Here is a 26,720-nt window from a genome sequence, read left to right as displayed (position 1 = left end):
ACCAGGTGAAATTCAGATTTGAAAAGGAGTTGAGGTTATGGAGGAAATTAAGGAGTGTTTCTTCACCATGAGTCCAAACCACAAAGATGTCATCTATAAACCTATACCAGGCCAGGGGAAGCAGCTGTTGGGTCTTCAGGAAAGCCTCCTCCATGCGGCCCATGAAGAGGTTGGCATAGGAGGGAGCCATCCTGGTTCCCATGGCCGTTCCCCTGATTTGTTTGTAGGTCTGGCCTTCAAAAGTGAAGTAATTATGTGTGAGGATGAAGCTGGTAAGTGTGATAAGGAATGAGGTTTTTGGAAGATCTTCGGGTGGGCGTTGGGAGAGGTAGTGCTCAAGGGCAGAGAGACCATGGGTATGTGGGATGTTTGTGTAAAGGGATGTAGCATCTATGGTGACAAGAAAGGTTTCAGGTGGGAGAGGAGTGGGAATGGATTTGAGGCGTTCTAGGAAGTGGTTTGTGTCTTTGATGTAGGATGGGAGTCTGTGGGTGATAGGTTGTAGGTGCTGGCCTACCAGAGCTGAGATACGTTCGGTTGGGGATTTGAAGCCTGCTACAATGGGACGGCCAGGATGGTTCTCTTTGTGGATTTTGGGTAATAGGTAGAAGGTAGGGGTACGTGGCTCAGGTGGAGTGAGCAAGTCTATGGAAGCCGATGTGAGGCCTTGTGAGGGACCTTGGATTTTTAGGATTTTTTGCAGCTCAGTCTGGATGGAGGGAATGGGATCCTGGGTAACAGCTTTGTAGGTTGAGGTGTCGGAGAGTTGACGCTGTCCTTCTGCCACATACTCCACACGGTCAAGTACCACAGTTGTGGAGCCTTTATCCGCCGGGAGGATGACAATAGAGCAGTCTATTTTCAGCTCCTTAATGGCACGGGATTCAGCTGGGGTGATGTTGGGGGTTGTCGGGATGTTCTTCAAGAAGGACTGGGAGGCAACACTGGATGTGAGGAATTCCTGAAATGTCTGCAAGTTTCCATTAATCATTTAACTTCTTTATTTCATCAGTTATTATTTTTTACTTTTCCTGAGATTTCACTAATACTAAGTCCCCAGTTTAAATTTTGAGAAGTTGCCTCTTGCATTATATCTTCTTTTTCTTATTTTTTTCTTGTTATTTCATAGTATCCCTGACACTGACTTCTGTTTCCTGTGGAGACATTGTTCTACTAGCTGGATATTCTACATTTTCTGTAAAGAAATTACCTGGTCTTCTCTCATACATGAGTTTAAAGAGTGAGAATCGCGCTGATATGTGTTGCAGACTGTTCGTGATATCTTCAAAATCCTGGACTTATTTTATCCAATCTTCATTGTTTTTATTGCAGAAGAATCTAAAAAGTCTTCCAATTTCTCTCGTTTGTCTTTCAGATGGATTGCTGGATGGATGATAGACTGAGGTGACAATGTATCTAACTTTGATGTGGTCAATGAAATCCTTCCAAGTTTGAGATGTGAACTGTGACCCACTACCTGAGTGGATAGCTTTAGGTTTCCCAACTTCATTGAAATAGTCACAGGTAAATTTGGTAATCAGCCGGTTACTTGTTGCTTTTTTGAGTGACTATAGTTTGATTAGTTTTGAGAAAATGTCTACAATTACAGAAATATACCAATATCTCCTTTTTGTTTTTGGCAGAGGTCCATATATGTTGACTGTGTTAAGATCTAGGTTTTTATCTGGCAATATGTTCTCCATTAACCCATTACTGTTTTGATTACTAACTTTGACTCTTTGACATCCGTAACAGAGAGAAGTTTTTTTATGATGCTCCTAACGATTTTGTAAAAGTATAGGTTTTCTTGTATTTTCTGTGTTCATTTAATGGTTCCACAGTTTCCAAAGCTTTCATGAATCTAACTTATGAGTGTGTCATTGTATTGTTCTTGGAAGTATAGTTTCCAATCATTTAAGTCAGACTTGTACCTTTTAAACAATATTCTCTTAGGGACAAAATAATTCTGGTCAGTTGTTTCTCCCTGATTTTTTCCTATAAAATTTTAACTAGTCTCCAATTCTCATCATGATTTTGATTTCTCCTAATATCTTTGCAAATTTCCAAAATTTCTTTTTCATCTTTTATCCCCTTTAAATACTGTGTATAATTTTAAATTGATTTTCTCATCCACTATGCTGTTATCTGTGTCATTTCCTATCGGTAACCTTGACAGAGTATCAGCTATTAGATTTTCTTTTCCCTAAATGTATTTTACATCGTAATTGAACTGCTGTAAAAACAATGCCCACTTGATAAATCTGCTATGATAAAACTTACATTCCTGAATAAAACATAATGCTTGGTGGTCAATACATATGGTTACTACATGAAAAGAAATAGCTTTTAAACTTATTAAAGGTCCAAAAATGGTTCAAATGGCTCTGAGCACTATGGGACTTAACTTCTGAGGTCATCAGTCCCCTAGAGCTTAAAGCTACTTAAACCTAACTAACCTAAGGACATCACACACATCCATGCTCGAAGCAGGATTCGAACCTCTGACTGTAGCAGTCGCGCAGCTCCAGACTGTAGCGCCGAGAACTGCTTGGACACTATGGCCGGCCATTAAAGGTCCAATGATGGGTAATAATTCTTTCTCTGTTATGGCACAGGATTTCTCATGCTTCTGTAAGATCACTAAACAACCATGTACAAACTAGTTATTCTAAATCACAAAAGAAAAAAGTACTTCCTCTTTATGATTTTGCTACGTATTGCTTCAGCTCCTTTGACTTTTACCCCTATTACTGGTAATTCAACAGCACTTTTATGTGTAATGATCTTATCTCCAAGTTTTTATGTTATTCCTGAGAAAGGGTTTCCTGTGTCTAGTAGACATTTACGTTCCCAACTGTTTGTCTTAACTTTTTCATGAGGGCAGGCCAATTCATTTCCTATATCTCTTTCTTCAGTATTTTCAAATAATACATCGTCTTCAGTTTCTTTAACATCCAAGCCATTTTTCTTCTCCTGGTCATGGGATCCACCTCTTTCAGTTTTAATCAAGTTTACATATATTTTAGATGTCTCATTTTCCCTATTGCTTTATGCTAGGAGAACTATATAAACAGACTACTGGTTTTACCCCATTTTTATTTAATTGGTGTGTTAACTCTTTCCACCATTCAGGATAGTGAGCGTCACTGATTATTTTAACAAGCCATTTATAAAATCCTTCGTTATCATTATTATTCCCATAAATTTCCCCTATTATTCTTAGAACTTGATGCTTCTCCCTTACTGACTTTGTCCCTCTCTATTCTCTCCACAATATCTTCCAATTTATCTAACTTCACCACTTCACCTGCATTTTTGACAACATATAACTGCTCTTCTTCTACACCCTCTTTAATGTCACATTCTCCGCAAAAATTAGCCTTAGCTTCCTCTCTTTCATTGTCAACATCATCCTTGCCACATATCTGTTCTTTCTTCTGCATCATTGCCACATATTGCTACTTTTCAGATTCATCATTTACAGAAACCTCTGTTTGAATTGTAAACAATCACTTAAAACCAGAGTCATCTTGTTCAATATTCTTATTCGATGCTTTCCTTTCTGACCAACTTCGACAACTACGGTCGCAGGTTCGAATCCTGCCTCAGGCATGGATGTGTGTGATGTCCTTAGGTTAGTTAGGTTTAAGTAGTTCTAAGTTCTAGGGGACTGATGACCTCAGAAGTTAAGTCCCATAGTTCTCAGAGCCATTTGAACCATTTGACCAACTACAAAATTCAGGAAATTGTAGTATATCATATTCACTATCCATTTCCCTTCTACTCTTACTTTTATTTGCTGAACAATCCTTGACTCTCGTAGTGTCCCAATTGTTTTTCAAACTCTATCCTGGATATTTGTTGTGTAGTCTGTCCGTTTCTTTTCCATGCTGCAGCTGTTGAACTGTCTTCGCCTATTCCAATTTCAATTACTGGTCCTATTATACCTTGATCTGCTTGCTTCAAAACTGTGGACCATCACTTATACAATGTGGAGTTTTTCTGCCTGTTATTCCTGTCATCGTGTCTCCAGTTCCAGTTTCTCCTATTTTGACCATCCCATCTCCCATTCCTGTTATCATTATTTCTTTCCCATACCCTGTCTCTATAATTCGTATTATGATTCCTTGCTCCATTGTTTTGATAGTCAAACCCCTTATTACCACAGGATGTATCCCCATAATTACCTCTCTTACCATAATTTCCTTCTGCTGCATAATTAAAATTCGTATTCGTATTCTGTTCAATATTCCTCTCCAAAACTCTATCCAACTTACCAACATAGTTAAAAATGCATAATTTGACTCATCAGGACAGCTAATCGTTGGCAGTGTAGTTTGTATGGCACCTTTCTTTCCAAGAACTTCTTTACAAACTTAATTTTCGAACTGTTTTTCAGTTATGTGTTAAAATTTGTTAAATTATGGTGTGGTTTATATCTCCTTACGCTAAACAAGTCGCTATTGTTTGCTTGTATGCCTGATTTAGTCTAAATTTGGGTATGTAGTTGTAATGCAAAGAAAATGGTGTACTATCGATCTCTTAGTTAATGGTAAAACAAGGTGTTCGCAGGGCTTGAGACATACTCGGCCTAGAGTATTCGTATTAAAAGAATGAAAATATTGTATTTATGGATAATATTTGTAGAAAATGAATTTGCGGATGTAAGTGTAGAATTTGTAACACTCACAGTAGGAAAAACTCGACATACCGGGGGGGACATCTAAAGAAATCTACATATCTACATGTTTCATAAGCTACTTAATCTATACATTTTTCTGTTTATTTTATTAGTTATTTACATTTATAATTTTTCCTAACAAACTAGACTATTTTGTACTTTATAGTTAAATTATACCTGTATAAACTACTATCTTTAGTATTGCATCATTAAGGCTAAGAATTAAAAACTAACAATATAGTTTAGAGAATATTCGATTCATCAATCAACTATGACCTACTTTAATTAAATAAGAGCCAGGTTTTCAGAAAGGGATGACTAAATAAATAAATAAAAATAAGTAAGCTGCACATTTTCACGATATAGTGACACAGTGCCAATTTCTGTTAAGTGACAATGTAACGAAACCTGAGATAAAATAATAACTCAGTCACAGTGAATAGAAGGGTTATAGATGAAGATTTTTTGATTATGGAGTTTATCTTGTATTATATGTAGTTTTCAGTGCTGTGCCGTTTTGTATGAATGTGACACGAAAAAAGCAGACAACATGTTTCCCATTGCCGCCAATTCTCGGCTATCAGTTGTGTTTTTGTGAACTACGAAGCTGTGTTGGACTCATACATCCTACTATGTAATAGCTTTTATCGCAACTGACACTGTACTTTGTTTCACAAGTTCAATGATTGATGGCTAACTTCTTATTTATGTTGGCTACTGATACATACAGGCTGTGGCAAAAACGTTTTAGCAAATTCGTATATGCAAACTAGTCGTTCTGGAGATAATGCAATCCCATGCAGACAGTGGAAATGTGTCTGAAACGTATTCCTTTTGATTAAGTCCTAACCTAACTGAATTACAATTTTACCAATGGTCTACTTTAACTAGAAATACAATACTCGTATTTGCTCAGCACATAACATGTTAATATTTACTGTAGAGTCCTTGATGTTGAGGGAGGTGTTCCACATATCCTCACATTTGGTTACAACTCTGCATTAGAACTTCTTTCAAATACTCCAAGATAATCTCTTAAGTCTTGCTGATAAGGTGAACCATGATTAGCATGTGGGTTTACTACAAACTTGAATTCAACTGGTTAGGGCGTCAGTCAAAAAATTAATATTTCAATTACATTTGAAACCCCAACATTCTATCACACTAGGGTTCAAAATAATGTTTTGAGATATAACAGGAAAACATTGTTCTATGACATACAAAATTACCATGCACTTCTTTACAGTATGAAACATTTATTATCATCTAGGAACAATTACACAACAAGATCAGAGAAAACTACATTGAACTGTCCAGAGAAAGAAAATAAAGAACTTGAGAGAAGAAGGTGCTTTACATGTTACCTTGTTCAGACTAAATAGGCTGAATCCAACAGAGATACTGTGCTATAATGGTTGACAAAACACACATGAATATAAATATGTTAAGATATGTAAACAACAAGAAACGAAAAATCATCAGTTTGTAGTATCATTAAACAAATCAATTACAAACTGCAGATGGTGGTGTGGTATAAAGAGTACCATAGCAAGCAAGTCCTTCTTTTTAGCAGAGAATCGTGAAATATTTTGCAGTCCTCAAAGTTGTGTATGAATGAAATCGCTGATAGTTTTGACTTTCTTTAGGATATTTACACCTTCCCACTGTTCTGTGTCACTGAATTTTCTCTTGATGTGCACTATTCCACATGAGGTGATTTTAATTGGTATATTAACAATGATGTGTAGCTTTGTTGTATTGATGAATTTACCAGCAACACTCTAGTAGTCAATAAGTCCTTTTACTCTATTCTGAGTGTGTCGAATGGTAAAGAAGGGTGTACTGAATGAAGTAAATAGCTCTTGTAAATCGTGAGATGCACAACACCTAATTAATTTCTTGCGCTTTTCTTTGAAGGCAAAATTTCTGTCACAAGATAGGAAACAGTGTTCTGAAAGCATATACTTCTATGCGACCAAATAGTCAACAAGTCACTCTCCAATACCACAACATGACCAACAATACGGCAGCTATTACGTACGTCTGATAATCTGACACAATTCAATGCTGATTGCCTTGCACATTTAGAATGAAAAAGGCCATGCAGCTAGCACTAGCGCCATCTGTTCGTCACATTTACGATTCGTTATCTTCGCCGTATGATGAACCGCTTTCAATTTAATATACTCTCGTTGATGTTGCGCCTTCAGAGCGAATAAAATCAGTTTCGAAAAAAAATGACACTTAGCAGGCTTAGAACTTCAAATTTTCATTTGTACTAAGAGGAGAGTACTCCAAAGTGAAAGGGAAAGCTCTTAACAATACATTCCCAGTTATATCGTGAATTGCTCATCTGCAGACCCCTGGTTGCTACGAAGTATATTTTCGGCAGTGTCAGCTTTTGCTATTAATTATGATACATCTCATTTCTATGTTACTTTTATGATAATTACAGGTTCTAGTGATGATAGTAGCTCAAAGATGTCAAAACAAATTAAAATAAACTGTGTAGACATAATATTGTACACCTGATCAAAGGTTATACTGGTTGCTTAAGCACATAATGAGGCAGAATTTAAATTAGACGATCGTGCGACTGTCAGCACCATTGTAAATCATGGCAGTGACGTTGTGTGTTTCGTCTAGTTGATTCTATGAAATTAGTACAGCGAGAAGGAACAGCATGGAGACTTGAGACAGTAACAGGAAGTTTATTTGAGTATCAACACAGACTGTCTGAAATATCTCAAAGGAATAATGTTGCATTCACAATCTTCTAACACGGCATAAGACTGTGGTCATAAAAAGAATTTAACTGACATGTTCCAGATACCACTGTCATGCCTCAATGAATGCAGGTCCACCCTGATCAGTTTCTGAACAATAGTTACGAAGGGAATTGCATTCGCTGAATATCTAGTGTCAGATACTGATCATTTAATACCACAGCTTGGGTGTGCTAATCCGTGTTAGCATGAGTATGAGTCAGGATGTTTATTTCACAATTCTTGGCAACCAAGTGTTGTAATTTGTTTTGCATTTTAATGGTATTCTGTGGACAGTCCAGTCTTCGAAGAAGACATCAGATGTGTTTTCAATGCTGTGTAGACATGTTTTTGATTTGAGAAGCGCTCAAGTACCCTATTGCACTTCGACACTTCTGCTAAATTATCCAGTCTCAGTATGATAGCAAAAGACTGGGACTCTTTGGAACAGCAGGTGAAATGTAACTATTGACATCCTCAAAAACTGGTAGTTTTACATGACTTAATAATCAGATTCCGCTGAATATGATACACCTAGAGAAACTTATGGGTTGTCTTCTTCACTGAACTGTGTCCATTATTGAGGCTGTGCTACATAGTATAAGCATGATGTCTACTAATCTTTTGTTGGTGCATATGTGTATTTTCTTCAAATAAAATACAGAAGAGAAGTGGGATTTCTTCAGTGCTGGCTCAGGACAGCGAGGAATGTGACGACACACTGATCATGAAGATGAGCAGGCGGCTGTCAATGAGGACCAACCCAGCAGTCATGAAACACAATGGCAGCTGGTGCAGCGTGAGGAACAGGAAACGGCCGAGCTTCACGCTGAGCCAGTCAGAGAGCAACCGGGCTGTCAGCAGCAGCACGCCACTGTCAGCTGCTGACCCCGCTGCCACCATACACGCCACTATCAGCTGTCGACCCCACTGCCACCACACACGACAGTGTCGGCTGCCGCCGCACACGCCAGCGACACGGCCGCCAGCCGGAGTTAGTGGTAGGCCAGACACAGCGCCGACGTCGACGCAGATTGGCTGAACGCCAGCTGACGCACTGCGCCCCCCTCACCCCCTCCACCACACCCCACATACACAATAATCTGTGCGCCATTTCAACAGCCAGCGCCCAGCCAAAGTGCCGCTGCAGGAACTCTGCCACCTGCGCAGAGGCCATTAGCCCTCTCTCAGTCGGTGAAGACCACCTGGACTTGCAGGTGTCAACGACGACGACATCCGTCCAAACAACACGTACATTTCAGGCACATGAAGGGATGGAAGGGATTTCTGCAAACTACCATTTACACTGTGGAACCTTTCCCTCACCTCGAAAATCAGATAGACGAACTACATCATTACCCATTACCATTCACCAGAACAAAGTATGCACCATGTTTTTGAACATTACATGTATAGGTTGGTGCAGTCTGCCAGTGCTAGGACAAGTTTTCGACTCCATGGCTATTGAAATCACATGCTTTTGAGCCAAAGAACTTGTTGAACCGTGTTCAGAGAGCGTTTTCATCTGGAAAATAAGTTCCTTGAAGTTATTCGATGGAGAGACGGAAAAGTGAAACTCTATGGGCGCAACATTGGGTGAATAAGGTGGATGCAGAATGACTCCCCAACCCAGCTCCTGAGTAGTGTTTTTTGTCAAAAAAAATGGCTCTGAGCACTATGCGACTTAACAGCTGAGGTCATCAGTCCCCTAGAACTTAGAACTACTTAAACCTAACTAACCTAAGGACATCACACACATCCATGCCCGAGGCAGGATTCGAACCTGCGACCGTAGAAGGAGCATGGTTCCGGACTGAAATGCCTAGAACCGCTCGGCCACACTGGCTGGCTGTTTTTTTGTCACTCTAGCTCAATGCGGTAGGGCGTCATCGTGGAGTAGCACCACATCACACAGTCTTCCTGGTCGTTATTCTGGGATTGCGACTGCAATACGTTTCAGTTGTTGACAATAAATGTCAGCAGTGATGGTGACACCTCGGGGAAGCAATTCGTGGTGCGCCACACTGTCGCTCTACCACGGCATGCGTAAAATTATCTTTTGTGGATGTGTGCAGGTCTTTGTATGGGGAGCTGATGCTTTGTTTGGGCTCAAATAATCATATATTTTCCTTATGTTAGCATAGAGGCACCGTTTCTCGTCACCTGACGTTACAGGATAGGAATACTCGGTGTTGTTCATGAGGTAATTGACGATGAGCAAGCAGAGATCCACACATGGCCATCTGCTGAGTTTTGTGATTTTGTCTTAGAGTCTGCGGTACCCTTATTACCGATTTTTGAACCTTGCGCACTGCATACAAATGTCACACAATAGGGGAGTCAGCACATTTCATTATATTTGAGAAATCTTGAGTAGACTGGCCTGGATGATCGTGAATTAATGCGTTTAAGCGATCTTCATCAAACCCTGACGGTCTCCCTGAACATGCAGAGTCACTAATGTCAAAACGATCCTCATTGAAACGAGAAAACCACTTTCTCCCCGTGCTCTCTCCACTGGCATTATCCATCCCCATACAAGGCGCAGATGTTTCTGCCTACCTCAATTTCTCTTACCCCTCTACTGAATTCAAACAGAAGAAGATGTGGGAAACGTTCCGATTTTTCCTCTTGGCACTTCATTTTCTAGCGTCCACAGCTCCACTCACTATCTACAAATGACAACATATAAACCCAAATAGCAATAGCGAACTTCAAATAAAAATGATAATCGATAAATAAACTCATCGCAGCTGTAATACCAACATGCAAAACAAAAATGCTACGAAGTTAATGAACCAACCTATAGTTTTCAATCTCTCATACTGTGGTACCACACATGAGGAATTCCACTAAACAGTATATGGCGAATGGAAATTTTCCATTTCTTATCTGATGTCAATTCAGACAAGATTCTGAAAGCCTGAAAGCGTCAACTGTAACTAGTGTAGTCCATAAACAGCACCTTCGATCTTTCCAAGCACTCCTGAACGACGTGTGCCATTGATTCGATTTTCCAGAAGCGAAAATATCACTAGTCATGTTTATAGCTCATCACTGCAGTAAGAAGGACAAATGTGACGAACCAGAGGGACCAACGATTTAGCAGCCTTTCCATCGACACCTCCGTAGCACCAGTCAGCACGTTTTGAGTCTCGTGTTCGTTTGTAATGGAACCAAACCATCTGCTTTCCGTACTGCTAATAACAGTGCAAAAATGTAGAAAAATTTGCTGTGAAACTTTTTTGTATAAACATCGTGTTCATGCCTCTTTGCTAAAACAGCTTAATACTAATGTCACTAACTGAAAACTTGTTGCAGTGCGCGACCAATTGCATTACACCACTCAGTTAATTTGTATGGCTTTATCCTTCTCGCTATCGATTTTCTGTAAATTCCCTGCCTCGGGAATGGATGTGTGTGATGTCCTTAGGTTAGTTAGGTTTAAGTAGTTCTAAGTTCTAGGGGACTGATGACGTCAGATGTTGAGTCCCACAGTGCTCAGAGCTATTTGAACCATTTTGCGAACATCTTGAGGGTAACACAAGCACTTGTGTACCCTGTTCTCCTGTTTGGAGCGGGAATAGCCGTGTCAAAAATATAGATATCCATGTAAATGATGCAATGAAGATGGTGACAGGAACTCTTAATCTACATGAATACCATGGCTGTCAGTACTCGCCAATATTGCCCCAAAATGTAAACGTCGTGTGAGTAGGGCCTCCCGTCGGGTAGAACGTTCGCTGGGTATAAGTTTTTCGATTTGACGCCATTTCGGCGATTTGCACGTTGATGGGGATCAAATGAAGATGCTTAGGACAACACAATACCCAGTCCCTGAGTGGAGAAAATCTCCGACCCAGTGGGGAATCGCCTGGGCCCTTAGGACTGACATTCTGTCGCGCTGACCACTCAGCTACCGGGGGCGGACATTGCCCCACCAAATCTTCGACGGCAAGCAATAACACATGGATGGATAAACTCAAATGATCGAAAGACTAGTCAATTCATGAAACACTCAACAATTTATTGCGAATCCGACTAAAATCTAGAGAAATAGTCTGGGTAAACTATCGAAAACACTCTCCAAATGGCGATTTTTCCATTCTTCACCAAGTCACACTTATCATCACTCTCGCCAGACAGGCAACACTGTCATGTAACCATGTCTATATCACACTCCATATCAGCAGCATCTGTACACATAATTTATTCACAAATAATTGAAATGGATCCAGCAGGTTAATCCAGTCCATGATAATCCAGTCCATGGAATTCATGATGATGACATGAGAAGTGAGATTTAATGATACCTATAAATGATCAAAACTAAATGCAAAACTAAAAGTTTTATTTGTCCAAAATCATTTATAAACAGCATGCAGCCCAGAGAACCACGAGTTTCCTGCCAACAGCTGTGGTCAGTGGCAATACCAGGAACTGAATCCAATTTCTCTGCACAGTACTCACATAAAGTAAACCTTTATACACAGAAATGGACTGTAGATACATTCCTACAAAAAAAGAGTTATTTAATGAGGAGTTTGAAATGGTTTATAACAGAGACACTTAAGATTTACTGTGAATTAGGGTGCAACATTCACTGAGCGACAGTGAGCTGCCCAAGGATAACAACATATGTGATAACGACGGCGATGCCCGAGACCAACAGTCGACGGTCGACGGTGACGAATCCCGCTGCAGTGAAGCGTAGCGGTGGGCCCAACAGAGTGAGCCGCAGGAAGGCCTCGTGCTCAGGGCTGTAGCGTGTGGATAAGGCTGATGCCCTTAGCAGGATCAATCCCGTGGTAGATGCGCTGTCCGCAGCAACTGCCGAAGACAGTGCCAGGGACACTACCTTGGTAAGGTGGAGGGCCAGCCACAGTGCAGACGCGCTGGCCGAATAGAACACAGAATACTGCGTGATCCAGTGTGGTTCCACCAGCGCCATCAGCAACTCGTAAGCACTGCAGGTGGCGCCGCACACGCTAGTCGCGATGGTGGCGGCCGCGGACAGCCCGAAGTGCTGCTGCAGCAGCTCTGCAGCCCGCATCAGCGCCACGTGGGCCTCCTGCAGCTGGCGTAGGCTGCTGACGGCCAGTGGTGGAGACGGGCGCTGAACTGGGTGTGGGTTTGGAGGCCACGTGCCTCCTAGCAGGAAGCGCAGCCGGGCGTCAGCAGGCAGCACCGACGCATCCAGCAGGTTGGCATTGAGGCTGCGGAACCTCGCCAACAACTCGAGCACCAGCATCACCTGCTGCAGAGTCACCATCAGCACCAGCGAGTTGTGGACGAGATGGCACAACAGCAGCAGCTGTCTGCCCAGCACTTGGACCTGGATGGCACCTATGGCAACCAGCAGTGTGGCATAAATGCTCATGATGAAAGTGCCAAGCACTTTGAAATTTCCCATCTCGCATGTCGCCAGGCGTTCGTCTGCGAACTTCAGACATTCGGTAAAGCCCCTCAGATAATTCAGGTCGCTCGTAACACACGTTCCATACGTCACCAACAGCACCAATCTTGCCATGGTCTCGACCACGAGATACGTGAGGGGGGCAAGTTCTCTAATTCTGAAATATAGTTCTATACTGCCATACGTATTGTATGCCGTGGTGAGAACAGATACGAAGAACCAGAATGCTGAAGGTGATGTTATCCTGTGACCATTAAATATCAGTCGCCCAATCATACATTGGCGTTTCTTGTAAATTGGAGCCAAGCCGCACACTTGCCACAAGGTGTGCAAAGGAGCGAGAGCAACCTGGAGAGTAAAAGACTCATTTGTGGAATGTGAATCCATAGCGATGGAGGCTGAGTCTTCCTCTTGAGTACAACCAGAACTGCAACAGCCTTAGTGTGAGTAATCCAAAACTTTAAACAAATTTACACAGTCCATTGTCTTATTCTGGCATTCAATACGCGGTAATTGTTTCCTTTATTCTCCACTGTATGCTGAATTTTAGTACTATTATTGTCAGTTTTAGTTCTTCAGAATGCACTGCAACGAACAAGCGCTCATTAGCAACTGAGAACTTCATTTCCTTAACGACTGTTGGCCTTGCCACCACGATCAATATCTAATGAATCTTTCAAATTAAGAAGTATCTACTTATTGACTCAGTGCACAGAAAACACTATCAAAACGCGCAACGATTTGCTACCTTCCGCCTCTAACGGATTATTATGAAACTGAAGAACGTTTGAATCATTCTGATAATTTAAGCATTAAAAGCAGCGTCAGCAAAGCAATTTTAAATCTCCCATCAACGCGTATTTCGCGAATGTTTGCTGCCAAAAACTGCTGCATAAAGTAATCCATCTCGTAAAAATAAAGTAGAAATAAACCAATCAATACGTACCTGCAAATTTATGTGGTCTAAGAGCTTGAGTTTTAGTAAAGTAAAAAGGTCCAGAATATCACTGTACGATTGAAGCAACATCCTTCCTATTACTGTAAGTGTTTTACTTACATTAATGCTTTTCCAAAGTTTCGTTTTTCGTGAGGTGTGGCATATTAAGCAAAACTTCGTAGTTTGATCAGTTGAACTTACATTCTTTGATACTACACAAAACGTGCGCAGCAAAACGCATTATAAGCTTTCTTTATATCCCTTGGAACTCTAGCAATATCTGCCTGTTTGCTGCTGTAATTTATTTATTTATTTCACCTGATGTGATTAGGGCCATCGCGCTCTCTCATATATCGGACCAGGGTTCACACGTACTGTACCGTTTTTACACCGTAGTTACGTAAAAAAATAAGAATTTCAATATGATAACTAGTAATGAAATGACTTGAGTGTCTATAGTGTCAGTGAGGGCAAATAAGACTATGAACTAATGAAATTAACACTGGCAGTACGAGTACTACTGCTGCTGGTGCCACGGAGAGTGATAATAGTAACATTAAGAATAATTATAGTAATAATAAAGACAGTAATAAGAATAATGGTAATGGCAGATATATGAAGAGTTTATCAGCGTGCAAGATAGATATTTTCTGGTACTATGAGTTCTGGGGAGCCGGCCGTTGTGGCCGAGCGGTTCTAGGCGCTTCAGTCTGGAACCGCGCTACGGCTGCGGTCGCAGGTTCGAATCCTGCTTCGGGCATGGATGTGTGTGATATCCTTAGGTTAGTTAGGTTTCCGTAGTTCTAAGTCTAGGGGAGTTATGACCTCAGCTGTGAAGTCCCACAGTTCTTAGAGCCATTTTTTTGAGTTCTGGAGAAAGGAAATTTGTGGATACTGTACCAGCTAAGAATACTGGAAAACGAGGAGAATCTGGTTAGAAACATAGATGTACATGGGTAACGAGTACGTAAAGGGGCAATGGTAATCATTATTGTTGCTTAAATGCATATGTCATTAACTGTCGTCTGAAGCTGGAGATGTTATTCAGTTCCCTAATATAATGTGAGAGGTCCAGAATATCACTGTACGATTGAAGCAACATCCTTCCTATTACTGTAAGTATTTTACTTACATTAATGCTTTTCCAAAGTTTCGTTTTTCGTGAGGCGTGGCATATTAAGCAAAACTTCGCAGTTTGATCAGTTGAACTTACATTCTTACATTCTTTGATATCCTGCTACTGAGAAGGATTTCGAGAAAGTAGCTGAACGATTGAGTGGGATAGAAAGCATTTTACTGTGATGGAAACGAATGTTCCTGCCTTGTTCTTCGGCTAAGAGCGTTAAGGTAGAGGACAGATATGGGGAACAGTGTACGTTGATAAGAGAGTAGAGAAGACAGAGAGTATAGTAACCTTTGCACTTGTCTGCGCGCAACCAGCATAGCCGTGCATATGATGGTGAAATATGATCTAAGGATCGAACATCACAGATATAATGAACGCAGGCATTCATAACCAGTTGCAGGTGACATGAGATTCCCTGAGAAAGGCCTTGCAGGATAATATCGATGTAATCAATAAATGGAGATACACCATATAATCAAAAGTATCCGGAAACTTCCAGAAAAATACGTTTTTCATATTAGGTGCGTTGTGCTGCCACCTACTGCCAGGTACTCCATATCAGCGACCTCAGTAGTCATTAGACATTGTGAAAGAGCAGAATGGGGCGCTCCACGGAACTCACAGACTTCGAACGTGGTCAGGTGATCGGGTGTCACTTGTGTCATACGTGGCTCTGAGCACTATGGGACTTAACATCTATGGTCATCAGTCCCCTAGAACTTAGAACTACTTAAACCTAACTAACCTAAGGACAGCACACAACACCCAGTCATCACGAGGCAGAGAAAATCCCTGACCCCGCCGGGAATCGAACCCGGGAACCCGGGCGTGGGAAGCGAGAACGCTACCGCACGACCACGAGATGCGGACTTGAGCCATACGTCTGTACACGAGATTTCCGCACTCCTAAACATCACAAGGTCCACTGTTTCCGAAGTGATAGTGAAGTGGAAACTTGAAGGGACACGTACAGCACAAAAGCGGGAGGCCGAAGTCGTCTGTTGACTTCCAGAGACCGCCGACAGTTGAAGAGGGTCGTAAAGTGTAATAGGCAGACATCTATCCAGACCATCACGCAGGAATTCCAAACTGCATCAGGAGCCACTGCAAGTACTATAACAGTTAGGCAGGAGGTGAGAAAACTTGGTTTTCATGGTCTAGATGCTGCTCATAAACCACACATCACGCCGGTAAATGCCGAACGACGCCTAGCTTGGTGTAAGGAGCGTAAACATTGGACGATTGATCAGTGAAAAAACGTTGTGTGGAGTGACGAATCACGATACACAATGTGGCGATCCAATGACATGGTTTGGGTATGGCGGATGCCCAGTGAACGTCACCTGCCAGCGTGTTTAGTGCCAACAGTAAAATTCGGAGGCGGTGGTGTTATGGTGTGGTCGTGTTTTTCATCGAGGGGGCTTGCACCATTTTAATTTTGCGTGACACTAACACAGGCCTACATTGATGTTTTAAGCACCTTCTTGTTTCCCACTGTCGAAGAGGAATTCGGGGATGGCGACTGCATCTTTCAATACGATCGAGCACCTGTTCATAATGCACGGCCTGAGGCGGAGTGGTTACACGACAATACCATCCCTGTCATGGACTAAGCTGCACAGAGTCCTGACCTGAATCCTATAGAATACCTTTCGGATGTTTTGGAACGCCGACTTCGTGCCAGTCCTCACCGATTGGCATCGAAACCTCTCCTCAGTGCAGCACTCCGTGAAGAATTGGCTGCCATTACCCAAGAAATCTTCCAGCACCTGATTGAACTTATGCCTGCGTGAGTGGAAGCTGTCATCAAGGCTAAGGGTGGGTCAATACCATATTGAATTCCAGCATTACCACTAGCTTGTAAGTCATTTTTAGCCAGGTGTCCGGATACTTTTGATCACAGAGTGTATAAGTATTTATACAATTCTCTTTTTCAGGTCAAGAGGGAGAGCTCTTTTACATTTTTGTAGGGCATGGATATCTGCTGATGCCTTCTTGTACATTACAGTTACGTGCTCAGTCCAATTTAGATTTTCGTCTATAATTACTCCTAGGCTCTTTGCTGAAGGAGATAAGTTGATGTTTGTCCCATTTAGTGTTATAGATGGTAGACATTTTTGATATTGCAGGCTAATGAGCCTAGAATGACCAGCTAATACCACTTGGGTTTTGAATGGTTTGAGCTCTAGACCCAATGTGATAGCGCACACAGGTCGGAATTGACTCTCTCGATACCTGCCTTTGGGCTTAATGGTTTTGCACTTGGATACAACTGGAGGTCATCAGCTTACATGTGGTATTCGCAGTATGATGGAACTCATGACACCTCACTGACATACAATGAAGAGAGTAACCTAATACCCTATCATGGGGACGCCTAATACTAACTGCTTCCATTGTGACTTCATGGTGTCGGACAAGAAGTATTGTTGGCGAGATCTCAGGTATGAACGGAACCATTGCACTGCACTTGGGGAGTAATTTAGGGTGCTAAGTTTCACAAATGAAATGTCGAAGTAGACAGTGTCGAAAGCTTTCATGAAGTCTAAGAAGCACATTATAGGCCCCTCTTGTGTATCCATGCCAAGCTTCAGGTCGTCTGTTACCTTTATTAATGCAGAAGTTGTGCTTCGATGTTTACGGAAACCCAAAAGGTATTCATCTAGCAGGTTGTTTATGGTTAGATAGTTTGTCAGCTGGTCGTAGACTACATATTCTAAGGCCTTGAAAGTTCAGGAAGAATGAAAATAGGTAGATAATCAGAGGGTACTGTGGCACCATCCGTTTTTGGTAGGGCCTTAGCTTCTCCTCGTTTCCAGGCCTCAACAACACTTTGGGTTAAGGAGTGGTTGAAGATATCTCTTATGGTGGGCAGTGGTGGGTCAATAAGCTTCCTTACTTGGGCTGTGATGGCGTCGTGTTCAGTAAATCCTGGTCTGATAAGAATGATGGCTTTTTTGACGTTATTGCAGGTAAAATGCTGTAGATTGAATTTTACATTGTTACAGTCGTTTAAAGCCATGAAGTAATCGATGAATCTCCGTCTCGTTTGTAGTTAAATTCTGGTTGTAGGTAATGTGCAGTACCGGTTCAGTTCTTCGGCTGGAACAACTGGATCAGCTGCAGCTTTTAGTTTACCTATACCAAGACCACGCAGGTTTTCCATACAACAGATGGTCTCTCTATGTCGTCGGTAGATGTATGGACATGCCTGGGTTTTGCATTTCTCACAGCCTTACTTACTCTGTATCATGTCTGCTTGTAAGCAATACGATTTTCAGGAGTGGGACGCAGTTTGTATGCCCGTCTCTGAGAGGTGATTTACTCCTTCAGTTAGCCAAGGTTCATGTTCCCTACTTACTTTTCCGGTCTTTAGGGGAGCATATTTGTCGCATAGTTGAGTAAATTTGTCAGTAAATTCATGTAGTTCAATGAACGGAGACGTCTCTCGTTACGATACATACATGTTTTTGCAAGGAGACACGCTTTGTGTAAGTGGAAACGGAGGAATTAACAAGAAAAACACAATTCTTCCACCTCAGTTTCACCCTTTAGTACTGAGTACTCGTAATACCCAGACAGTGGTATGGCCCCTGATTGCAACTTGGTTTTTGAGCAGAGCTTCAAAAATGAGAATTAATAGGAGGAATACTGGTGATTTTTTGTAGTATTCAGTCACTTATTTCTTGTCGAGTACAGCAGCGAACGGTGGACGGACTAAGTTTTCTTTTATTTACCTATTTAATTTAATATTTTGATTCTTTGTATCTTCTAACTTGGTGATTGAAAATTATTCGATCTTTGTTCGATTTAAATTTTTATTACGGAAAATAATTGGAATGAAAAACTGAAAATCAGGTGTCTCAGAAACAGATTATTTTGGGCGATTTTAACTGTCAGGTTACGTTGGCGTTGGGAAAAAACGATACAACCGAAAACCGGTTGTTTCAGCGACTGCTGAGCACCGCTGCGACCGCGCTGCTTACCGCTGTACCGCCCACACAGGCGACGTGCGCATCACGTCAGCCACTAGCCGGAGCCGCGATCTTTTGCAAATAATGTTGGCTCAACTGACAAAAATTCAGTCTCAAACGCGTTCTCGAGATATATAGTAGTAAGAGCTTTATTCATCCCTAGATCTCTTTTTACAAGGCTATAGGACATGTCAAAATATTTACAAATTTTGATCAATTTAAAATAAGCTATTTCGTATACACATCTATTTACAGACTTCTAGTTAGAGACAGTCATTAGATTTACTCCTAGAATACAATACTTTTTTTACAAATAACTTATTAAATAATGTAATGCCCACACTGTTCACTCTTATCACACTATCAGTCACTTCACTCACACACACACACACACACACACACAGACACACACACACACATATATATATATATATATATATATATATATATATATATATATATATATATATATCTACCACACACACACTAGTGATCTCTGGGCCATTTTCTGTACCGCAACTTCCCATTTGCCATCCTGAAAAACTGAGTCAGCATCCCTCCATAACGAGTGAGATGTTGAGCTCAGAAAGAGGAAGAGTTGTTAGTATTGTGCCAAGCATAGCCTGGGGGTAAGCATTTCTAGAAAGGAAAAAAGGAGGGAAAAAACATAAAGTGAAGGTGTTATGTGGAATGTTGGATATTTTATAATCATTATTGTTATTATTATTTATTTGTATGACATTTTTTATCAAACCCCAACTCTGTTTTAGCTAAGTTGTGTACAAAATGTATTGCATAAAAGGTACTATTTAGCTGCCTTTTTAAGTAAGTGTATTTTTGCAATTTCTTTAATCTCTTTTGGTAATTTATTGTACAGTTATATTCCTTGGTAGAAAATGCTGTTTTGAGTTTTTTGTTTATGTTTTCATGGTAAATGTAGAGTCTATGTCTTGTTGAATGGTCGTGGACAGAGCTGTTCGTGCAGTAATTACCAATGTTATTTTTGATGTGTACAACTGCCGGCCGGGGTGGCCGAGCGGTTCTAGGCGCTACAGTCTGGAACCGCGCGACCGCTACGATCGCAGGTTCGAATCCTGCCTCGGGCATGGATGTATGTGATGTCCTTAGGTTAGTTAGGTTTAATTAGTTCTAAGTTCTAGGGGACTGATGACCTTAGAAGTTAAGGCCCATAGTACTCAGAGCCATTTGAACCATTTTTTTATGTGTACTACTGACTGGTAAATCTATTCACATGGAGCAGTTAAAATCCCCAGTGTTCTGAACAGATGTTTGCAATGAGCTCGACTAGTATTTTTGGTTATTATTCTTATGGCTCTTTTCTGGAGTTTGAAAATTGTGTTCATATTTTGTGCATGTGTTCCCCAAAAAATAGCTAAGAATTTAGTGTACATATGAATAATATGTAACTAAAAGACACTGCGTGTTACACACTGATGATATGATTCTAAGGGCATAACATGCTGATGGCATTCTGTTTGCAAGTATCTTCGTGTGTTCACACCACATCAACTGAGAATCAATATTCATTCCTAGAAATTTTACATTCGTTACAGTCTATAGAGGTGCCATCTAAGTTTAATTTATGTTCAATGTCACTTTATTACATATTGACCAATTATAAACTTTCTTGAGAGTTTCAATGGCTTTCTCGGCAAGGAGTTCTCTTATTTTCTCAGTAACTATAATATTGCTGTCATCAGCGAAGAGGATTTTTTCACCATGAGTAACACTAGTGGGAAATTCACTGATATATTTCAGGAACAGTATTGGTCCTAATATGCTACCTTGCAGAACCCCTATATTAATGTATTTTAGTTCCGATAAGTGTTTTACTAAATGTTTGTATCTATTTGAAGTATTTGTACCCTATCTGTTAGGTATGATCGAAACCAGTCATTAGCTACCCCAATGACGGACACACAACACCCAGTCCCCTGCTGGGAATCGAACCCGGGCCCCCTTGCGTGGTAGGCGGGAACGCTACCGCTGCGCTACGGAAGCGGAGGCGGATGTTTAGTAGCACTCTCAATCACAAACTCTATTCCCAGAAGGCATGTAACATACCCATCGCGGCACTGGTACAGGTGTAAGAGCAAATGTGTTTCCGGTGTTTAGGGCCATTGTGTAAGATATGGACTACAGTCGATACCATTTATAGCAACTTCGCTGTTCATCACGTACTACCTATAACAGCGAAATCTAACGGTACTGTCTAAATCCTATGCGAACGCTGTATTTAAAAGAAATTGCTTAATACGAAACGCTTATTGCGACTTATCACACAAAACGACGTATTTTTTATTACATTTTCGGAGAAACATATCGGCTATAACGTGCAATGTTTGTTTTGTTTGTTACGTACGAGTATTTGGGGATACTAAAAACGATATGACACTTATTTTGAAACTTTTTTTTCTCGGTCATCATCCAAGACAGTGTTCGACATTATTGAACAATTTACATTGTTGATACTTCTCTCTTCACTTATTCAGGTTTTATACATTTTTGTGTCATTTTATTGCTGTACGTCTTGCACAAACAATAAAAATTCCTCTTGACATTCTATCCACAAATGCTGTATTGTGAGTACGGAAGGTGTACTGTATGCTGCTTTTTGAAGTGTTATCTCTTTGGCAGCCTTACAGATATGACATTTTTATTAAAAACCAAAGCAAAATGAAATTTAAATTTCATGATCACCACCAGCCCAAGCCTTCCTTTACAAAGTCAGACCGAAATGGAAAATTGTACGGGAATTCGCGCCCGCTACATACGCGGGGTGGTAGTTGGAGCTGGGCGCACGATACATTTCATTTCGGAAATCAGTAGGAAATTCAATAATCCGAGATCCACAGTGTCAAGAATGTGCCGAGAATACAAAATTTCAAGCATTAACTCTCACCACGGAAAACGCAGTAGCCGACGGTCTTCACTTGGCGACCAAGGACAGCGATGTTAGTGCAGAGTTGTCAGTGCTAACAGAGAAGAAACACTGCCTAAAATAACCGCGTAAATCAAGGTGGGACGTACGACGAACATGGCGTTAATGGGCTGTGGCAGCAGACGACAGATGCGAGTGCCTTTGCTAACAGCACGGTATCGCCTGCAGTGCCTCTTTTGGCTCTTGACAATATAGGTTGGACTCTAGACGACTGAAAAACTGTGGCCTAGTCATTTGTTGTTGTTGTTGTTGTTGTGGTCTTCAGTCCTGAGACTGGTTTGATGCACCTCTCCATGCTACTCTATTCTGTGCAAGCTTCTTCATCTCCCAGTACCTACTGCAACCTACATCCTTCTGAATCTGCTTAGCGTATTCATCTCTTGGTTCCCTCTACCATTTTTACCCTCCACGTTGCCCTCCAATACTCAGTTGGTGTTCCCTTGATGCCTCAGAACAATTCCTACCAACCGATCCCTTCTTCTAGTCAAGTTGTGCCACAAACTCCTCTTCTCACCAGTTCTATTCAATACCTCCGCATTAGTTATGTGATCTACCCATCTAATCTTCAGCATTCTTCTGTAGCACCACATTCCGAAAGCTTCTATTCTCTTCTTGTCCAAACTATTTATCGTCCATGTTTCACTTCCATACAAATACTTTCAGAAACGACTTCCTGACACTTAAATCTATACTCGATGTTAACAAATTTCTCTTCTTCAGGAACGATTTCCTTGCCATTGCTAGTCTACATTTTATATCTTCTCTACTTCGACCATCATCAGTTATTTTGCTCCCCAAATAGCAAAACTCCTTTACTACTTTAAGTGTCTCATTTCCTAATCTAATTCCCTCATCATCACCCGAGTTAATTCGACTACATTCCATTATCCTCGTTTTCCTTTGTGGATAGTCATCTTATATCCTCCTTTCAAGACACTGTCCATTCCGTTCAACTGTTCCTCCAAGTCCTTTACTGTCTCTGACAGAATTACAGTGTCATCAGCGAACCTCAAAGTTTTTATTTCTTCTCCATGGATTTTAATACCTACCTAGTCATATGAGCCCCGATTTCAATTGGTAAGAGCTGACGGTAGATCCCACTAAGCCCAAGGACCCAAGTTGTCAACAATGCACTGTACAAGCTGGTAGTGACACCATAATGATGTTTACATGAAATGGACACGGTCCTCTGGTCCAGCTGAACCGACCATTGGCTGGAAATGGTTATGTTCGGCTTGTGGAGGCCATTTGCAGCGAAACGACGATGAAATTACGTGGCTGTCAATGCGCCATTTCGCCATGCCGCAATTGTTCGCAATTGTTTTGAAGAACGTTCAAAAATGGTTCAAATGGCCCTGAGCACTATGGGACCTAACTACTGAGGTCATCAGTTCCCTAGAACTTAGAACTACTTAAACCTAATTAACCTAAGGACATCACACACATCCATGCCCGAGGCAGGATTCGAACCTGCGACCGTAGTGGTCGCGAGGTTCCAGACTGTAGCGCCTAGAACCGCTCGGCCACCTCGGCCGGCTTGAAGAACGTTCTGGACTGTTTGAGTGAATAATTCTGCAGGAGGTTTAAGGGATTCTTAAAGGAACAGTGGTTGTTGGAAAGGCACGTAAACCCAATAAGAGGCAGCGTAGCGACACAGTGCTACTACTATGGGTATTACGGTGATCTTCCGAAGAGAATGATGAAAACTGTTAGCGCCTATTATGCCGTCGCATAATCGCCAGATACCGAAAATATGCTACACAGCGGTATTACATCACAATGCACAAGTAATTTAAAGGTTTATTTCGCGATGAAAGAGAAAACAAACTGGTGAACCTAAAAAGGTGTAGTCCTTCACAGCGAGCCGATCTCAGCGTGAGTAACACATAAAAATCATTGTGTTTGGGCTGTTTGTATTTGCACTTATTTGCTTGTAGAAGCCGGCCGAAGTGGCCAGCGGTTCTAGGCGCTACAGTCTGGAATCGCGCGACCGCTACGGTCGCAGGTTCGAATCCTGCCTCGGGCACGGATGTGTTTGATGTCCTTAGGTTAGTTAGGTTTAAGTAATTCTAAGTTCTAGGGGATTGATGACCTCAGAAGTTAAGTCCCATAGTGCTCGGAGCCATTTGAACCATTTTTGCTTGTAGAAATCCAATGTGTTTACGTTCTATTGTTTCTTATTTTTAGCTGACAACCAACTGCAGCGGAGCGTCATTAAAAGGAAGCCACAAAATATTGCTCAAAATAGCCATATGTAATAAACATTTTAGCGATGGCGAGTTCATTAAAGAGTGCACTGTTGAGGCAGTGGACCTCTTGACGCTATTGGAGGCACAAATTAGTTTGTCGCGACACACAATAACTCGCCCCACAGCTGTCGTGGCTTCGAATATCTACAGGCAGTTAATTGACAATGCCAGCTAGTTCACCGCATTCCTGATTGCTTTGGACGTGCTGATCGACATTTCGTACACGGCACAACTTGCGATTCGTATTCGTGGAGTCGCCATCAGTTTGCGCGTGGCAGAAGTGTTAGGTTCGGTACCAATGAAAGACACAACGAGAGGAATCGACTTGCTGCAAACTGTTGCAGAGGCGATTGAAGCCATTGCAATTTGTATGGAGTTCATTGTTTCGTGCTCCAAGAAACACTTGGTGCTAAATTTGCAGGGACAGGGCACATCACGAACCTGGTGATCCGAACAGTAAATTATCTTAACTCACATGCGTTATTACATCGACAATTTCAACAGTTTTTGATGGAACCGCAGGAGAAGTATGGAGACGTGACTTACTACTCTGAAGTACATTGTTTAAGTCGAGAGGCGTGCCTGAGACGATTTTTCGATTTAAGACCTGCTATTGTTCAATTTACGAAGGGCGAACGAAAGAAGGAACCAAAGTTAGAAGATTTGTAATGGGTTGCAGACGTCTCAGGTTTAGCTAACTGCTCAGCTGAACACCCTCAATAATACGTTGCAGGACGAGAAGCTGTTAATATCTGATTTAATGAGAAAGATGGATGCATTTAAAGTGGAAATCACAGTGTGGAAGGGACACCTTCTGAAAAAGAACGTAGCCCATTTCCGTAAGCCCTCTAGTGTTAAAGAAAGTGCTAATTTTGAACAACTCATTTCCGTGTTGGAAGAAAAACAAGAACAATTTTCAGATCGTTTTCAGGACACTGCCAACCTCGCCTCTGTTTTTGAGACGTTTTTGAGACCATTTCCGTATTATTTAAAAGCGCCCCTATTCATTTTCATATGGAGTTGATCGATCTACAATGTAACTCTTGATTAAAAGATAAACTCTATTAAATTAAAACTGTCTAGGAGCTCTACGAACATTTTCCTTGGGTTTCTACGTAACTATAATGAGGTCGCAAAAGTGATATCCATGTTTGGGTCAACTTATATGTGTGAAACATTGTTTTGAATAATTAAACTAATAAGTCACGATTACATGACAGCTTCAGTGACGACAATCTCATTAACTGCCTGCGCCTGTCAGCGTGCCGATCGTTTGTACCAGACATCACCTTTGTTATGTCTTCATCGATCCAAAAGTAACCAGATAATGATGAAAATTGTGTTTTGTTTGTGGTGTTTTTTGTTGAGAATCTGTCTAACCTCTTAACTTCACTATTCTGAAAGCTCGAAGAATATTAGTTCTGCACCAGGTGTGATGATCACTATCAATAGGGCCTAAAATAAACCATTAGCGATTGCGCGATAGTCAGTTAAAGTGATGACCCAGTCTAATTATCTAAAAGCTGCAGTTCTCTAAGAACTCCTACAGTTTCCAAGGACTATACGATCTGATCGAAATTAATCATCCGCACTGAATTAAAGAAAACTGTTCAAAACTAAATTTCAAATCTAAAATCCTTGCGAAGCGCTATGACTTAAATGCCATGTAACTACTAAAACAAAAGAATAAATACGAAACTGAGACTTTCAGATATTCTGGAAAACACAGATACATGTAATACGCCGTATTTCCCTAACCATCCGTTAAGGAACTGAGTACTGATTAAGATGCAATTGAAGTATTCAACACTGGCTTGGTGCAAAATATAATATTACGCCAGTCGAATGCGAATACATGGGCAAGCCTAACTAAAAAAATATTTCATAATATACAGTATTTCATATCTTGCAACACTGGCACCCAAGAAATACTTTGAGGGCCAGTTTTGTCGCCCTGCTGTCGTTGTTCATGCATCAGTGAACCACGTAATTTTATCTTCCTCCACATCTCTGAATGCTGCGTGCCCCGTTGCAACGAATAACTTGCTACAACTTATTTTTACAAACAGCAGCACACGACATTTCGTCCACTTCGGTTTCGCTTGGCCACTCAGCCAAGACAGTCTATGACATTTCCCATCTTTATAATGTACACGAAGATTAAAATTTCGTACCGTCGGTAGTCGTAGGAGAACCGTCACGATCTGTGAGAAATTTCGCAGTTCTCTGTGTTATAAGCGATGCACGCTTGGAAAGCTCTGCCAAGTCATACTTGGGAAAATTTTGATGGACTACAACACTCACTCAGCGAATTTTGACTCAACTGCGGAGATTCTTTCTGCTAGACAACAAATTAACCTGTTTAGCTGTCACCCTGCGTCAGAGATTCGACTCTGGTAGAACCTAACGGACAGGTACTTAGCAACTTTCTCCAATTGAGCAACCATTTCCTGGCTCAGTATTGGAGTGATGCTCAACAGTAGCGAGTGATGAGAATTCTCGTGGTGGGTCGCACTTACATCCCAGTGGAGGCACGCTGTGCGAGTTTTTCTCATGGCATGCTTTTAGTGCTCGCTGCGTAGAACCTCCAACAGTAGAAACGGAGGAATT

The 26,720-nt window shown here is 41.3% G+C and overlaps 1 protein-coding gene across 1 annotated transcript; it reads right to left on the bottom strand.

The window, feature by feature from the left end:
* Positions 1-12,046: 12,046 nt before the first annotated feature.
* LOC126455924 (gustatory and pheromone receptor 32a-like) lies at positions 12,047-12,976 on the bottom strand. Its single transcript, XM_050091682.1, has one exon. It carries the CDS (start codon positions 12,974-12,976, stop codon positions 12,047-12,049), a length of 930 nt encoding a protein of 309 aa, XP_049947639.1.
* Positions 12,977-26,720: the final 13,744 nt, after the last annotated feature.

This window comes from Schistocerca serialis, chromosome 2, assembly GCF_023864345.2.
Source record: "Schistocerca serialis cubense isolate TAMUIC-IGC-003099 chromosome 2, iqSchSeri2.2, whole genome shotgun sequence".
NCBI classification, from domain to species: domain Eukaryota; kingdom Metazoa; phylum Arthropoda; class Insecta; order Orthoptera; family Acrididae; genus Schistocerca; species Schistocerca serialis.
Note: the sequence above shows the minus strand (reverse complement) of the source record. Positions and strands in the feature narration are given on the sequence as shown.